Source organism: Misgurnus anguillicaudatus, chromosome 11 (assembly GCF_027580225.2).
Source record: "Misgurnus anguillicaudatus chromosome 11, ASM2758022v2, whole genome shotgun sequence".
Lineage (NCBI taxonomy): Eukaryota > Metazoa > Chordata > Actinopteri > Cypriniformes > Cobitidae > Misgurnus > Misgurnus anguillicaudatus.
In genome coordinates, this window is record NC_073347.2 from 24,218,071 (window position 1) to 24,236,539 (window position 18,469).

At 36.3% G+C, this 18,469-nt stretch overlaps 2 protein-coding genes and 1 long non-coding RNA gene across 3 annotated transcripts; 1 reads left to right on the plus strand and 2 right to left on the minus strand.

Annotated features, from left to right (window-relative positions):
- Positions 1 to 3,623: 3,623 nt before the first annotated feature.
- six6a (SIX homeobox 6a) lies at positions 3,624 to 5,952 on the plus strand. The gene is made up of 2 exons (XM_055170046.2): positions 3,624 to 4,430; positions 5,352 to 5,952. The coding sequence occupies exons 1-2, from the start codon at positions 3,859 to 3,861 to the stop codon at positions 5,515 to 5,517; spliced, it is 738 nt and encodes a 245-aa protein (XP_055026021.2). The 5' UTR covers positions 3,624 to 3,858; the 3' UTR covers positions 5,518 to 5,952.
- On the minus strand, positions 4,992 to 11,679 carry LOC129415873 (uncharacterized). The gene is made up of 2 exons (XR_012372175.1): positions 11,405 to 11,679; positions 4,992 to 5,526 (listed from the first exon to the last, which is right to left on the minus strand). It is a non-coding gene; the product is annotated as an uncharacterized lncRNA (long non-coding RNA).
- Positions 11,680 to 15,843: 4,164 nt separating this feature from the next.
- Positions 15,844 to 18,195, minus strand: six1a (SIX homeobox 1a). Its single transcript, XM_055170045.2, has 2 exons — positions 17,272 to 18,195; positions 15,844 to 16,512 (listed from the first exon to the last, which is right to left on the minus strand). Exons 1-2 carry the CDS (start codon positions 17,829 to 17,831, stop codon positions 16,215 to 16,217), a joined length of 858 nt encoding a protein of 285 aa, XP_055026020.1. The 5' UTR covers positions 17,832 to 18,195; the 3' UTR covers positions 15,844 to 16,214.
- Positions 18,196 to 18,469: the final 274 nt, after the last annotated feature.

The window sequence follows — 18,469 nt, forward strand, 5'->3', positions numbered from 1 at the left end:
GAAACTAAAAAAATAAAATGACAAAAAAAGAGATGCGCCGTTTAAGTGAATAGGAAGGACTGGTGTATCATATGCATGTATGTATTGGATGATTTTTACACTTTGTGCTATTTATACCCATCTACGTGAGACTGGGTAAGTCTTGTTTGGGGGTAAGACAATCATTGCACACTGTCTAAAAATGTTTTGTACCAAGCTGGATTGTCTAAAAAAATAACTCATTTAAATAATAACTTGATTAATTTTTGTACAGCTTTTTGTCTGTATAAAAAATTACATCATTGTGGATATTAAAAAAATGACATCATGCCTATATGCTAAAAATGCTGGGTTGTTTTAACCAATTGTTGAGTCAAATATAAACAGACAAAAGGTGTGGAGCTGTTTAGTCGGGGTGCCAATTTGTGAGCCAACCCTATGGGTATCAGATCTAGAGATATGAAGGAAATCTTGAAGGAAACCAAGTGGGAATTAGTCTTCCAATCTGCACTTTATCCTTTAATAATAAATTAAAAACTGCTTTTCTACAAATCAATTCAAAGGCAACCCATATTACGAGCTAATTCTTGTTTTTGCAGCTTAGGATCATTGTAAGATACTTTAAGACATTGATTGCATAATTATCTGTAAATGTCTATTATTAAATGTAGTTTATTATGTGTTTTTATGTGAATAATAATCCTGCAGAGCAAAAGCATAGTCAGTTAAATTTGAGGAACACAGGTCACCACGTTAAGTCATACTAAGGTTTTGACTGATTTGTGATTTTCAGAAGAGGGGCAAGTGGAGCTTCTCCGGCCCTGGTGTGTCTCGTTGCTAGGTAACAGTTAATGTAGACCAAAATGGCTCATTTGTGTCTGGGATAGACTAGATATTGCATTATGGTTTAAAAGCTAAGGGGGTTGTTTGTTGTTTAATTCCTGTGATGCAAATGCTAATCACCATGCTAATTTAAATCCGGGGACAGATCTTTACTTTGTTTGTGTGATGCATATATGTGACAAGTTTATTATATTGCAATTGCGCATCATAAGGATATTTTACAGTATATGCAACTGTAAGATGTTGAAAATTCAAATCAAATATAATCACAAACTAAAAACAAATATTTAAAGATGACTTGGAGATTTTGTAGCATTGAGGAATGGATCTTATTTATCCCTGCTGGAAAACATTGAGAGAGACAGAGACCGAGCCATAGATAAGCCAGAAGGGTCAGAGGATAAGAGGTCTTCTCCGTTACCACAAATCCCAGATTACATCCAAACGGGACAATGCCATGGCTGGACACTGATCTGTCAGGGCACACACACACACACACACACAAAAGTCTTTAACTCATCTGGTTTGTCCAAGCAAGTGAAGATTTTATTTAATCGAATCCCTTATTCATTTGCTATTATCTGGGCCAGTGGAGTATTAGTAAGCCACTCCAGCTCTGACAGACATGATATCTTAATTAGAAAATAAATCCCAGGCCTCTAGACGTCCTCCAGCTTCAACTGAGATCTCTTCAGCTGAAATAAGAGCAAAGACACAGTATCTTCACAGAAAAATGTACCGGATGGCATTTGTCTAATCATTGTAAGTGGGTACTGGTCTAACTATAAATATAAAGGCAAAATAGTGAAAGCAAAAATATCCTTGCTAGTATAGTGAAAGTTGTCACAACGTTTCAAGTGGTCCTTGCAGTTAAAATAGTTAAAAACCATTAAATCTAGATATTTGCTACCTCTGATCTTCACTTCAGCACCTGTATGTGTGGCCTGTTCTCTGAAATCTGTGCACTGGCTTAACATCACTGTGTTTGTATCCTGGAGAGAGTTTGTTGAATAAATTGATTATCAACAATTACTGTCAGACAGTGGTTGCCAGGATTCCAAAAGTGGTTGCATTGCACTTCGCTTCTTGTTTGTGGTAGAACTTAACTGTACGTTTTATGTTTTTAAGGGCAATCATTACATTTGATCATGTGTTAAAAACAAGCATGCAATCATTTTGGGGTAGCATGCCTGATTTGGAACAAAGAACAAGCAGAAAACAGAACTCTTTGTATGAGTGTCATTCCTTATTTTTCTTCTCTCACTCTCTGTCATTCAGGGATAGCGGTGTCAGGCATTACATTATGTGTGTAATCCTTATTCACTTGTGCATTCTCCATCTCTGGCTTGATCTTTGGCATATACTACATGATCCAGGATGTCATTTTCTCACTGATGTTACAAAGCACAAGCAAATCTAAGAATCTAAACAAATGATTCTCTACATTTTTTCTATGGCATCGCTTTGAAGAACCCTTTATAGCACCTTTATTTTTAAGAGTGTACAGTGGGTTAAACTGTATGAAATATTCACCAAGCTCTAAATATTTTAAAGCTGCTTCTCACCCATTGGTGTAGCATAACCAACCACCTCCTACTGTTTATCCAACTCGTAATTATTTCCCAAGTTTTAGTAAAGCTCTAATGATATTTATTAAATGAGCGCCTTGATTATTTTATTTATTTATTATTATTTTTATTTATTTATTTATTTTTTGGGGGGGGTTATGTCATATGCCAAAATGAATAGTTTTTATCCATAGATTTGTTGTACCAACCACAAATAAATATTATCCGCATAAGTTTTGCCTGAATGTTTTATCTAGCCTAATTTACGACGCAAAGTTGCACACAGTACCCTGCTCGTGGAAAATCATGACGAATATCTCGTGTCTTAAGAAGTCAAGAGAGGTCAAGTTTATAATAGACCCTCTTTATGAACCATCGATTGCATTTATTTTATCTCCATATGCTTTTATCATTTGCGTAAACACACTCAGTTCATAATTACCAAAGAAATCAAAGCGCGAAATGAGTGCGTTACGCTCAACACTTTCTTGCTTTTATCAACTGATTTCTAATTGGTGTGGTTTTACAGCATACAACACGTCCTTTTTTTGGGATGAGACTTTTTTATCAACATTATCTATATAAATACCTACTATAGCCTAGTCTACACTGACGATGGGTAATTTAGCTATTTCTGGGAGAGATCTTAAACACCGAAAGTCACCATAAAGAATTTGCAGGCATGTCGTCTAGTGGGTCTATTTAACCATGAATACATATATATATATATATATATATATATATATGTATTGTAAAAGGTGTGACCTTGATTATTAGGATTACATACATATTACAAAGTGTTTTAAAATGATGTGTTGTATATACATGTTTAACAGTTATGGTGTTCTGTATAGGGTAACCTATCTGTACAATGTCAAGTGTTAGCTACTTAAGTCTTCAAACGAATAGTGTCTGCTGTATTTTAACGGGCACTCCTACCCATCGTTTTATCGACGACTCGTGGGGGTGTTGCTTCCAGATTTCCACCAAATGGCAACACTACATTCAATGTGTCTGAACACAAACGTAAAGGTCAAAATGACGCTTTCGCTGAAAGGCGCTGTTGCGCGCTGGGTGGTGCTGAAATCCAGTGCATCATCACGCGTGATTGGCAAACCTGACAGTGATTGACGTGTGTCCATAGCAACCACCCAGCCAATCTGACAGGTCCGATAGAATATCAGCAGCAGGGGCTAAATGTTCTTTTATTTTCTTCCTCAGAAAACACTTTGGCTCCAGTTTTTATGCCCACACACGCCATCAAAGAAGAGATTTTGCTGTTCGGGCTGCTTGAGCCTGCCGCATGGCATCGCTCCTCAGCTTATTGTTCGAAACAGCTAACTTTTTACATTTTTGTTTGTCTAGATTTCGCAGAGGCACTGAATTAAAAGAAGCGTAAGACAGACTGGAAGCAACGCCACAACCACAACCGAGAAAGATTACAGTCAGGAAGGATAGACAGGTCTCCATGTTCCAGCTGCCTATTTTAAATTTCAGCCCCCAGCAGGTCGCGGGGGTCTGCGAAACGCTAGAGGAGAGTGGCGACGTGGAGAGGCTCGGGCGCTTCCTTTGGTCGCTCCCGGTTGCGCCGTCCGCCTGCGAAGTCCTCGGGAAGAACGAGTCCGTTTTGCGCGCGCGCGCTGTAGTGGCCTTTCACGCAGGCAACTTCCGCGAGCTCTACCACATACTGGAGAACCACAAATTTACCAAAGACTCTCACGCGAAGCTGCAGGCGCTCTGGCTCGAGGCGCATTACCAGGAAGCCGAGAAACTCCGTGGACGACCGTTAGGACCCGTAGACAAGTATCGTGTCCGAAAGAAGTTTCCACTGCCTCGGACGATATGGGACGGTGAACAGAAAACCCACTGTTTTAAGGAGAGGACGCGGCATCTTTTAAGAGAGTGGTACCTGCAGGACCCTTACCCAAACCCGAGCAAAAAAAGAGAGCTGGCCCAGGCGACTGGACTCACACCCACACAAGTGGGCAATTGGTTTAAAAATCGGAGGCAAAGAGATCGAGCGGCGGCGGCCAAGAACAGGTATAGATTTTTTATCAACGTGCCTTTAAGGCAGGACGGTGAAAATTTACCACAAATGCACAAATTTCTTTGGTGCTTTTGTTTACCTGTTGGTAAAACTCCTGTCGTTGCAACCCAATATCTACTGTGAAATGTTTTAAGGAAATGAAAAAAACTATGTAGAAGTTTTCTAGACAATATAAAAAGAGAGAAGAATCTATGGACCAAGAAACACAAGAATAGGTTAATAATTCCTAAAAATAAATAGTTATACTTAAAAGCTTTTTAAAATCTGTAAGTGTTTTTAATTCTTCTGTAAGTTTGCTCTTAACACAAAATGTTACTCTCGATTATTTTGAAGGACAGTATCCTGTTATTCTTATGGAAACATCAAATGTGTTTAAAATTTGATTTGTTAATTAAAAATATTTAATATGACTGAATCATCTTACTTATAGGTTGCATTTCCAGAAGATATTTTATAGATATTTCTTATGCAGAAATTATTTTTATTTTGTATGCAGAAATATTATTAAAAAAACATAGGCTACTACAGAAATAATAATAATAAAGTATCATCACTTTGTCTAATGTTATTTAATGGAAATGGTCATACAATCTCTCACATGTTCAGTTAATGCACGAAAATCTTAAAAGTAATTTGCTGTATGATATTGCCATGACATTATATTAACCCAATAACAGGCTTATATAATGCTTATATTAGTAAATATTGTTTGACTTCTCTTCAGTTGAATGGAATACAAGCTTACTCCAAGATTAATTTACTAAATAGCCTACTCAACTAACTTATCAGTCTGAAGACACGTAGGAAATTTTGTTTATGGCATTTCTCTTGATCAAGCAGTGTCTCTATTGTAAACCCATATATGTCGGTGAAAATCTACAGCTTAACTGTCTTTTCTTTCTTCGTCCCTGTAGGCTCCAGCAGCAGGTTCTGTCTGGTGTCTCGATCAGATCGCTGGGGGACGATGACACCACAGGAGATCGACTGGGTCCCGCCTCAAGCCCGGAGGTCAGTCTCTCCAGCAAGGCCGCTCCCTCTGCCATCTCTATCACCTCAAGCGACAGTGAATGTGACATCTAACGTGACAGGCTTCAAAAGAGCAAACAGGAGAACTGTAAGAGACAATCTAAAAACAAAACTTTCGTGCCTGTAACAGGCCCAAAAAGAGCACAGAGGCTTTTTTGCTTTCGTTGATGTGATCAACAAAAAGGCGCAATTCTTTTCACGAAGAGAGGCAAAAGGATGTTTTGGGGGGAAATCTTTAGGATAATATCCGACGGCCGAACCTATTGTTGTATTTGTGAGTACTTCATTATAAAAAGACTGAATAATGTTTTAATGTTTGCTTGTCTTTTAATATATATAAACGATGTTTATTTACATATTTAAAAAGTCATTTATTTGTGTGATTTCATTTTTTTATTAGAATTTCTGTTGTGCGTCATTGCCGCGCGTCGTGAAGTTCTTGAAACCGGTTACTATTAAAAACAATAAAATCAATGTTGAGCTAAGCAATGATTACAGATTCAAAAGAGTAATTTTTTCCCCTTTATTTAAACATGTAGAAAATATCCGAAATGTGTAATAGGCTATATGTTCAGTGTTTACCCAAAGGTCCTTGCAAGTGTGAACCTAGCATATTGTTGCCTAAACAGATCTGGAACAGACGGGGATCAAATATGTTGGATGTTTTAATGCCTCTCTGCGAGCTCAATCTCTTTCACACACGAGCAGTAATTGGCTAAAATGCTTCTTGTGGTGTAATGCGCTTTGACAGCACAGGGTCAGCGAAAGGCCGATGCGCTTTCCCGGATGTCAAAGCAAACTAAGCTGTGGTGTTTTCTTCAGCTTTGTGGAGGTTTCCTCGCATGTACACCCAGCGGATATAAAAAGATATAGCCTATAATGGCACAACTAAGCTTCCCAAAACACGGGTTGGCACTACGGTTTGCTGAATAAAACATATTTTAGCAGAATTATCTATTGATTCATCCAGTAATTTTTAAAGTAAATCTACACTTTTAAAAATGAAGGTTTTACAAAAGGGGTTTTACGCAGTGATGCATTGGAGGAATCATTTTGGTTCACCAAAGAACCTTAAATTAGGTTCTTAAAAAATTATTTCTTCCTCAAAATTGAATAATCCTTAGAACATTTTCCACTACAAAAACATTTTTATTGTACAGTCTGACAAAGACCATTTCGGGAACCTTTATTTTGTTTATGAGTGTAATATGCAGGAGTGTAATATTTCATTTAAACATAGGTCCTTCACCTCTTATTCAATCCAAATAATATTTCAGATTTTTAATAGTCGTTGTCAATAATATCAGTAAAAAATAAGTTACATAATTAAATATCTTTTTTAAAATATATCGTTCTATTGAGCATAATCATATTAGTAAAAGCAGTATATTCCTTTCTGTAATGAAAAATGAAGAAAAAAGAGCATTTAAATCATTATATTTGTTTTCTATTTCGTGTTTACGCGAATAGTGAAATTCTGTAGGTATTTTAAAAGCAAGGCCACACACTGTTTGATTCCTAGTAGAGTGTTTATGTCATAAATGAGTGAAGCAGCAAGCGCAAAAACACAGCGCCTCTGTTTCCCAACCGCTTGGAGAGTTCACGGTGCGCACCTGGGTTTAACCCGCGCCATTCATTAACGTTCCCAATAAAAAGCACAAGCTGTATTTTTCAATCTTCTTTCAGTTTAAACAACGGTGGGGCCAAACTGAGTGTTCCTTCTAAGAAAAAGGAGAAAAATAGGAGCCAAAGCAAGGGAGGGGAAAGGAGCACGGCTTTATTTAAACACTGGATACAGAATGGTGGAAAATTTCCGTTTCTTTTGAGCTCAGGGGAGTGCAGGGTGGGACGATGAAAAAGTCTTTTTAGCAGTCAATAAGGTTGTCAAACTGGTCAACGGTAATCAGCACTAATGACGAGCTGGAGAGCGCCGAGCTAACAAAGACTCACCCACTTTCCCCTCCCTGTAAGCCCCAGAATGAAAACTCTCTGCTCGGGTTGCCGGAGCTACACAAATCTTAACTTTTTTCAAATGTGAGAATCATTGTGTGACTTTCTTGACAAGCCGTTTGGTGTCCAAAAGTATTGAAATAATAAAGCTATTATTAGAAATAGATAGATTTACACATTTAATGGGTTAAAGTTCAACGTTCTTTGCAACAAATTAATCATTGAGTATTTTCTTTATTTGCAACATAATTATGCTACTTGAATCTAACTAAAAAGGTATTTTATTATACTTAAACAAAAAATACATATCTGCAATTCAGTTGTTCTGCCATGTACAACATCAGATACGGAAACTGAACTGTAGGCCTACGTATTATAACGTTTCTTTAAATTTATATTAAATTATTTTGAAAATAGCCTAAAGAAAATACTCAATGATCAATAATGGTACGCAAACAACGTTTAATTAGTAGTAGTCAATATTTTTGTTTTTGTGGTTCAGCCAAAACAATAACTCATTTTGGACATGTCATACAAATGCAATTTCAGCACATTAAAGCAATAGCCTATAATCATTGAAATGTTTGGGTAAGCTATTTCATATTTATGCATTTTGTTTTCATAGCTGTTAAAAACTTGTTTGTGTTATAGGATGAGTCTAGTAGTCTTTACACCTCACACTTATATACAGTAGTACCTTTCCAAAGTTTGGAAACACTTGACTGAAATGTTAACCATGATCTTAAAAATCTTTTAATCTAAAGGTGTTTAAAAGTTTGAAATTATTTTGTAGACAATAAATAGTTGTGCCAAACATATTAATTTCTTTCATTGTAAAATAAAAATTGTGTTACATTTATTAAATGTTAGACTGAATATTTTAAAAAAGCAGCCAATAATAACCCAGATGTAAACTACGTCAATAATGTTTAGCAAACATCTCATGGCGCAGCCTCAAAAAGCTTTTTGATAAAATGCCACAAGTACGGTTTTGCAAATTTTAAACAATGGGTGACCTGTTTTATATTTGGTGCTTTAAGTCACAACATAATTCCTATATATTTACATTTGTGTTATTCTAAAGTATTGATAAGTTTACTATTATTATTTAATGTGGAAGAAACCTTAAAATATAAAGAATAATTGTTTCCAAATTTTTACATAGATCAGAAATTTGTTTTTGTTTGCGACCTCTGGTGGGCAAATGTGGTATGTCACGAATCCCAATTGGTCATTGTGAAACAAATACCATATAACGATAAATATGACTAGGTATTACAAAACTTATAAATTTTTTTAAATGTTCCGTATTTGTTTCTGAACACTTAACCAAACTTTAACAAACATTTTTCATCTCAACTTTTCAAATTTCAGAATTCATCAATCAAAGACAACAACACGAAAAGTATTAAAATTGGTATACGTTGAATCAACACAATAATAAACATTACAATAAAGCTTAATAGTATATTTTAATTAATACAAATCAAGCAATTTGTAAATTAGAAAGAGTCTTTAAGTTAAAGCATTTCTTCAAAGAGGACTGAAGTAGCCTATTATAATGTCTGTTTAAGTTTAGGGTCCTTATGCCTTAGAGGTATTCAGACAGATCAGATTGTGTGTAAACAGCCTAATTTAGTTGTATATGATAGTCAAGAGACCACTAATAGTTTTAAAAATAGTTTAGAGGACTATAAAACTAGCATTCTAACTAACATTCAGCACCCTGGACAGCTACAAAAGAAAGTACATCATCTCATTCTGAATTATGTGACCCTGTCTATTAATTTAGAAATCCAGACTCTCATAATCTAATTATGAGATTAGGAGCCATTGTGCCTACACTGTAAAAAATGTCTGAAGAAATTACAGTATTAATGGATATTACTGGCAACTAGCTGCCAGTAACTTACTGTAGATTTTACATTTGTTATTTACTGGCAACATTTTGTTCAAAGTTAAATGAACATGAAACATTTTTTGACTTTATCTTCCACAGTAAGTTACTGGCAACCAGCTGAAAATTACAGCAAATTTTTTAGAGTGTAGATTTGATAACAGCAAAGTGATTTTAGCTTGATTTTCACAGAATGAGTCAAATATTCACATTTTTCCTTACAGTCACTTGATTAATCAATCTGATAACATAAGGCAGTGGTTCTAAAACTTTTTCAGCGTGCGGCCCCCTTTGTGTACGGCGCATTCCTTTGCGGCCCCCCCCCCAAAGAAAATTTATGACAAAGAACTGTTCTAAAACTCAACTTTTAATTAAACAAAACATATTGAATGATACAAAGTACTGCTGTTGGTTAGTAGCCTTATTTTTTAGGTTTAATTCCACAGAATTTATGATAAATTAATTTATTTTATAAAATGTTATAAAGCTGGGGCCCCCCTGGCACCATCTCGCGGCCCCCCTGGGGGCCCCGGCCCCCAGTTTGAGAACCACTGACATAAGGTACACCAACAAAAGTCATTTGTTAAGTCTAAAAACTTTTTAAAGTGAACATGCTCATTTTTTTAAACAGTGGTGTTTGTTTTTGGTCAATAAATTCAGTACAGTCTGTTGTATGTCTGTCAGGGTATAAACCCTAGAGTTTGATAAAACACAATACAGGCTTTAAAGCGCAGGCCACAAATAAAATAACGCAGGTACTGTGATTTTTAAATCCAGGAGCAATTGCAAACACTCAGGCGCTTATACGAGCGGATTGTTTTGTCGTCACTTGCAGTCAGAAAAATTGCAGTAGACAAATGAGGATCAATCAACAGAGAGCGAGAACTGAAAGAGGGTTGAAAAGCGATAGGCAGAAAGTAATTGTGCTCGATTTGAAGCTTGAGCGTCTCGGAAATGACAGCTTCTTAAACATATATCAATAACACATCATTTAGCAAGTCAGGGACAGACCTTTTGAAGGAACATTACCTCTTTAGGTAAGGCCCTCGCCCTGTATAGACCATTCTTGGGTATAAACCTACTGTGGTTGGATGTACACTTTCAACTTTCTTATGATTTGATTAAGGTAAACCTTTGAGCATGTTGCCCCACACTTTGCTGCACGAGCCACGATAGATTCAATGACTCGTGCTTTTAACATCCAAATTAAACAACTCATAACAGTAATATTCTAGCTTTGAGGTCCCTTTTAGAGTCAGTGGTATTAAACGCTGGAGGAGAGTTGTGGACAGTGTTATTATGATGCAATTCCTTCCATCAGTCGCTAGAGGGAGACAAGCCACTTGAACAAATTTACCCTCGGATATGAAGTTTCATGTGGATGGTTTGTCTTTAGTGTTGTGAATGTGCGTGCATTGTTTAATGTTTTACATCAATTAATAATACCAGCAATTGTTCTTCTTTGGATATTTAGTTTTAGTAGATTTGTCAGTGCCTTTCTTGTCGTAAAATAGGCATAAGACTATATTATTATTAGTTTACTGTGGAAGGCTTAAGTCTCCTAGCTCAGCTTAAACACAACTCACTTAATTAAGCACATATATATACCAACTTATAATTATTGTGTCTATCTGGCTATCTTTATATTCAATATATTATATTGTATTCCCCTAACTAGAATGACACACACAGATTTCAAAATTTCAGCCAGTGGCTACAACTTGATGTGATGTCTGGCATTATCCACCAGAGGGAAGAATGTGTATGGCTGTAAACTGCTACCAACCTAATTATGATTATTCTGACTTCTACTTATATGATAAAAAAAGATTATGAATGTTTTGACCAGACTACAGTCATTTTTGTGTAGAAGAGAAATGTAGTCTATAGGTGTGTGTAAATTCTTGTTAAATCCTTTTTAAATGCTTATTCTCTCCTGTAGTATTGTGAGACCATTCATATAATTGTTTGATTTTACTGCTTTTAAATGTTGATGCTAGTTAAAATATAAAAAATGTCCGAAAATGTTTTTACATTTCTTATAACATCTAAGCTGTCTTCATACATCTAGCTGTGTTTGATCGAACTACTTACATCAAGTCAGACTTCGGGCCACACTCCCGCTTCAAGCACACGCGCGCGCAAACGAGCAAACTGCTGGTTGTCAAAGCATTTTAAGGACAATTGCGGTCTGACAGACAGTTGTTTCTGTATCCACACGCTCAAAGCCCGCAGACTTTTCCGTGGTTTAGGACTATTGCACTTAAATAGACGAGCACATGCAAAGTTATGTCAAAATGCCCGTTTTGGCTTTTTAAAATTAGTTGTTTGTGTCTTAAGTAAACATAAACAGTTGGGATGTGGATACAATATTAGATCCATGCATTTCTTAAAGTGACAGCAGCCTATAATCTATAAGGTCTATGCCGTTAATATTCATCAAAAAACAAGACAAAGACAGAATTACTGCTCGTGATTGAATAACTTTTGTTGCTTGCAAATGAGCTCATGCAATAAAAAAATGTTTTAGTTTTACATCTGATGACTTTTCATTTATTTCGCCAAAATATTCTTGATAATCATGAAATGGAAATGGATATTGATCATATCACTTACCATATGCATCTTTCAGGGTGCAAAGTTTACCTGTAGAAAATTAATAAAAAGCCATCATTGATTACATTGATTACGTATTCTAAAAACAAATTAGTTGGTTTTGAGGTTAATTGTTTACAAGTTACAAATGTAGTCATCCTGCTTTCAAAATGCACAAGATATAATCCATTTATTCCTGATATTATTATTAATTTAAATTTTTTGTTGAGTATATTGTATTTGTAATCATAGTTAAATCTGGTTATGCCGTAATGCTATAAAACTGTCTTTTTTGATCTGGTGTGTTACAATTATATTAAATTAATTATTGCTCACATGGTTACATATGAGGAGTTCAAATGCAAAACCCTCTAAGTACATTTTACATATTTCCTGTATATTAGCTTGCATAGATTCAGTCATTTCACTAATGTCAATAAAAAGGTTATTAGTCAGTAACTGAAATTTTCACAAATGTCACTTTAGTCATTTTTATTGCTATACAAATCTGATTTTTGTTGTCTTTTTTGTCTTTCGCTGCAAAACCCTTTAAATGCATGCAGTATTTGGCAAAAATCTCCACTTTAAAAAAACCCTTCTTTGGACAAAATAGAGGCTAGTAAATGAATGCTAAATAATTAAGATGCAACTAGAAAGCTTCACGAAAATTGACCATGGTTTTACTACAGTTAAAACAACAAACATGATTACTAAAGGTTACCACAAAATAGGTTCCTCTACAAAACCGTGGATAAACCACGGTTACTGTTGTAAACATAATAGGTAGGCTAATCAATACAAACTAAAAGAAAAGCATGGATAGGTTTCTTTTTATAAGTGGAACATGATCTTAAATTAGAGATGCACCGATATGATTTTTTTGGGGCCCATACTATACCGATTTAAACAGACAACTATTGTCCGATATTATCCAATACAGCCCAGCGGCCTATTAGTTTATTTCAGCATCAGCTATTTTTACTGAACATGGATTCGATCTATTTAACATTCAACTGACCAACATAATAAGAGAGGCACAAAGTAAGATAATTTTTGCGATTTTTGTTCTTTTTCTGAGATTTTGAATAAAGCAGACTTCACACATTTTCCCGAAATACTCTAACTGCATGGCTCACTTTAATGAGTAGCCAATCTGTTACTTGATTAACACGTGATTTGGGTTGTGATTTACTATTTTCCCCCATCACATAAAAACTATAATTTGCACAGATTTAATCATTTATTTAAAAATACTGGATTATGCAACAGATAACTTATTGCAACTTATTGCCTTCATGCACGCACTTAATTAATAAACAATCGGTATAGACTATCGGCATTTCTTGTGCTATTGCAAAAAACCCGGCTGATACATATCGGCGGCACTAGGCTACATGGGTGCATCATTATCTTAAATATTTTAAAGAAGAGGTTAGAAGAGGAATTGTTGTGGGTTGACGAAAAAATTAAAGAGCTGCGATACATGGTGGGAAATATTGTAGTCTGTCCAGTTCCTCTGGTGATGTCAGGACTTTAACAGAATTCATCAACGTGAACCTAGATTATTGTGACTTAGACAAAATTGTTTATGCAATTCCAGAGCAACCTGGATAAGACTACAAGATTGTGGTGCGTGTCCAATATAACAGTGACCTCATTGTAATAATTATACCTCTAAAGGAGAATGCTCAGGGTCCCCATGAAAAACAGGAACCTATCCTATTTCTGTTTTCATTTCCTGAGTTTTTCTTTAATGGAGCCATCTAGAGTTTTAACCAATTCTCTCTCTTCTCTAGAGAGTGAAACTTTGGCTTAATGCTTCCATGCCTGAAAGAGGAGTCAAGATTAATTATATTTTGTCTTTTTGGCAGACAAATCAAAATTTCAAAGAAAGTACATTTTTAAATTTACATTAGTGACTGTATTATTGTCTGCCAGAAGCTAAAATATTACAGTGGTTATGCCAGAATCTGTTTTAAACATAAAGTGATACACAATTGTTATCTTTGCAGACATTTTTAGAAATTCATATTCCATAGGATTTTGAATATTTCTGAGAGGTGTGTGTACTTGTACAGTGAGAAACATCTGCTATATCTACTTTTTTGCAACCTTCAAGACAGTTGTATCAGCCTTATCCATTTTACCATAAACACATGTTAGTCTTCGTCGGGGGTCTGGACAGTTGAAGTGTTGTCAGGTCTATGCATCATTGGTAACAGAATCCCCCCTCCATGGTTCTCATGAGAGTGCCTTTGAAAGCTCTTTTAGTGTTGCCCCCTCTCCAAAAAAAAAAAAATCATAGGCTACAATAGGTTTGCTGAAATTAGTTTTGGATGTGTGGCAACATGTGCAGATAAAGCTACCTGATTCAGTGTGGGACTGACTTGGGGCCAGTGATAGTATTTTAATTCGTCTGGTTGTTTTGCAATGTTCTAGTTGAACGATTTTTGTTTGTCGGGATGCAAGCATGTTTAAATAGGCTACTGCGCTTAGCCAACTGGTCCCATACACCTTGTAGCAAGATGCGTTTTGTTCTACAGGTGAGACACGTCACCATTCACACCTGGTTATTGGTTATTTAGTATAATAAAGTTCACCGTGTTGGCAAAAGAGATATTTCAGAGGTAGAAGTTACGCTTTGAAGACCTTTTCGTTAATTTGCTTTTTTCGAGGTGATAAAGTTTTTATAATGTTTAGAGCTTATAAGTCTCACATATCTGTTAAGTTTCGCATTAAACTCGTGTTCAAAACACTTGGACCTAATTGGCCACGTCTCAAAGACAAAAAAAAAACTTGTTTAAAGATGAACTGTATTTAGATTTCTCCGTTTCTCGGGTTGTAATATAAAGAGTGCATATATAAATATACCTATTGTTTTAACGTAACTTAATAATAATTGAACTGTACCTTTAACTACAACTGACACCTATAGTATTTATTCATATATAACTCTAAAGATATGAGATTAAAAGCATAATTTTTATTTGAACCGACAGACTTCATTGAACACTGAAAGACATTCCTGTTGTGCACCACCCTGAGGATGGATGATGGTAGGGTGTCCCTCTCATTCCTGCAATCAAGCCCTTCTACACCCGGAGAATGGTTCTCATTAGAGCCCGGAAACCCTCTGCGCTCTCTCTTCACATCCATTTACCGTGACACGAGACTATCGAGGTACAAGAGAAAGACTCGTAGCTATAGTGAAACTCTAGATACGAGTTTTTAGTTTTCCCGTATTGTCGTTTTTAGTGACTCTTGCTTAAAAATCAAATTAGGCCTATGAGAAATGAAAGGTTTATTCATCAGGTTTTACTTTCTTTGGGCACAGCCTGTTTATAGTCTTTATTAAAAGCATAAAACTTTGTTTAAAGTTCACAATTGCTCTAAATTGCGTTCAGCTGACTATTTTTTTTTGAAAGACAATATTTTATAGTGATTTGGAGGGCCGTTAGAGGGGCACTTGCTGATTCCTTAAATTTGTCGGTGGCCCAGAACTGACAGAATTAAGTGAAATAATTAGAGAAAACGAGCATAGGCTTCTGCCCTTTATCCTCTCATTTACTTCTTAGCCAATTGGAGATAGTACTCTAACTAATATAATAAAAACAAAACGTAATGTTACCAGAAAGTGTGTGTTTGTTGACTTTATACACAAAGGTCAAAAATTTAAATTTGGCTTAACTCGTAGTCTGGCGCCTGTTGGTCGTCTCGTTGGTCGCCTCTTTGGCCCTCTGCAGAACCAATTTTTCTTGTTGACGTTTTAAACGTTCTCATTTTTCAAGCGCTCGTGCCCTCTTCAGGCTCAGACGTGTCACGTTGATTGATTTACATATTTTTTGTTATGTTCGATCTTTTAATATTTATTCTAATTCTATTGTTTAAAAAAAGTCAAAGTTCAAACGCTGAATGAACAATAATTGTCCACACTCACAAGTTGTTAGCTGAATATATTTGAAGCCAATGATTTTTTTAATTAAAACTCCTTGGTGATGTCAAATGCAGCAAAAAATATAAATTAATCATAAATTATTAAAACTTTTTTATCCAGTTAAGCAATGCAGTTGATGCATTTAAATGCTGGCCTTGCTAGTTTTATAATTTTACTTGTCCAGCAAACTCAAAATTCTTGAAGCTTAGAGAAGCCCATTAGATTCTCCCATCTCTAAACATTTTTTCAACAGAATAAATCGATGCATCAAATGTTCTGTGCGTCATAAGAATAGGCTATGCAGTAATGCCGTAAATATGGGTTATTCATGTTTTTGTTCCAGTATATTGTCCTTCAAAATTTGAACGAAACATCCTAGGATCCTAAATCCACAAGGCTGGATGTTAGAGATCCCAAGAGTGAATCCTGGATCTGGTGCGGATGTCCTTGCATATTGTGTATTGAATGCTGTGCTCCGAGGCCGGGCATTGGGTAAGGAGAAGCCCCGGAATTGTTCATGTTCCCCTGCAGTAAAAGCACGGGGTTGTGTTCAGGACTCTGGGGCGGGGAGAACTCATCCTCCGAGCTGGACATCAGCGACTTTACTCCGTCGAGCGGGGACCGCTGGTTTTGCTTATTAATACCTCCAACGCCGTTGTTTTCACTGTTTTCTCTGTTGGGTAAATATTACATATTTTACAATCTTATATCCATAAAACTAGGCTTACAATGTGATACATTTTTATATGGTTATGATTAAATATTTAAAAAGTTTAATCTGAAAATTATTGCATCAACTGACAGTAAAACATGCGATAAAAACTGTAAAAAAATCCGTATTCTCTGTTTTACCCTTCTTCTTTTTTTTACTTTAGAAACTGTATGCGTGGCTTGATAATGCTGTGATGTTTGTGTGGATTGAATTTTTCACTGTCACTATATAGACAAATATATATATATAATTTTGTTTATATGTTGATTTATGGCTATATTTCAGATTGTAAAAAGACAATCTTCAGAATCTTTACAATGTCTAAACGATACTGAATAAACATGAATGAATATTAACATGAAATCTGTCACTCAAAATATTTAACTAAATGACACCAATGTAGGCCACAAATCGCTCTTTTGTCTTACTGTAACAATATGTCCAAAATATTTTTTCTTGTGGTTTCCTTACAAAAATAGAAATTCTAGTCAAATTTATAATAAGAGACCATATACAAATTATATTTTATACAAAATATATAAATGTGAAAATTAATGTTTGTTTGATTTGTGCATTTGAGCAAAATGAAGGAATGCATTTGATATTTTTAGTAAAGTATTAATATATTGCGGAAAAATATTTTGTATTTAAAGGCTTTATGTATGCTAGTTTGTACACCTACTGTAACTAATATTGGTGTGATTTTTATCAGGATCTCACCTCTCTTTTGCCTCGGCTGCCCGGTCTCTCTGCCTTCTGTTTTTAAACCAATTGCTGACTTGTGTGGTGGTCAGTCCCGTTGCATCCGCCAGCTCCCTTTTCTCTCGTGGAGATGGATAGGGATTATGTGTATACCATTCACGCAGCACGCCCCGAGACTTCTCCTTAAAGCAGTAACTGGTCTCCTCGCCATCCCAGATCGTACGGGGCAAAGGGAATTTCCTGCGCACGCGGTATTTGCCCACAGCCCCAAGCGGGCGGCCTCGCAACTTTTCCGCCTCCACGTAGTGCGCCTTAAGCCACAGCTGCTGAAGCTTAGGATGGTTGTGTGCGGAAAACTGATGGCTCTCGAGGATCTTATAGAGATCACGGAAATTTCCCCGGTGGAAGGCCACCACAGCCTTTGCTTTAAGTACGGATTCGTTCTTGTGGAGGTGGTCGCAGGCTGGCAGAGACCAGAGGAAACGTCCGAGCCTCTCCAGGTTTCCACCCTGCTGCAGCACCTCGCAGACGCATGCGACTTGCTCTTGGGTAAAGCCAAAAGAGGGCAAGATTGACATGGCGCACAGGTACAATCCACCGCGTAATTTACCCTAATCCAAGCTTCTGGGTGTGTGCCCCAAGACGAAAAGTCTGGTGTCACGTTCACGGCTATCCTGCACCGGGATCAATATCCAGGATCTGTTGATGACTTTCAAATAGTGATAACCGTATGTTCTCTGGTAGTTGGCGCTACTGTCACTCTCCCACGTGAGATTCGTTTGTGAATTGTCTATGAAGATATATGACAGAGTAAAGCAGCACTGCGTCATTCCGTGATTAACTCGCCCCGGTTTGTTCTGGAACCGGCCAGCAGAGCAAAACTGCATCTACAGATCCGTTCCGTTTCCTCCCCGGAGGGCGGACGTCAAGGCCTGAAACAGGAGACCCTGAAAACACACACACACACACACACACACACACACACACACACACACACACACACACACACACACACACACACACACACACACACACACATAGGCCTACTCACTCACACTGCTGTTGATAGGCTACTAATAAATTATTAAATTGTCACAGAATCCTACACGAGCACCTGCATTCAATATATGAATTACTTCACATTTTTCATGAACTCAGTTTTAACATGTTTTTTTTACACAAAATAGTTTTAACAAATATTATTTTATAAATGTAT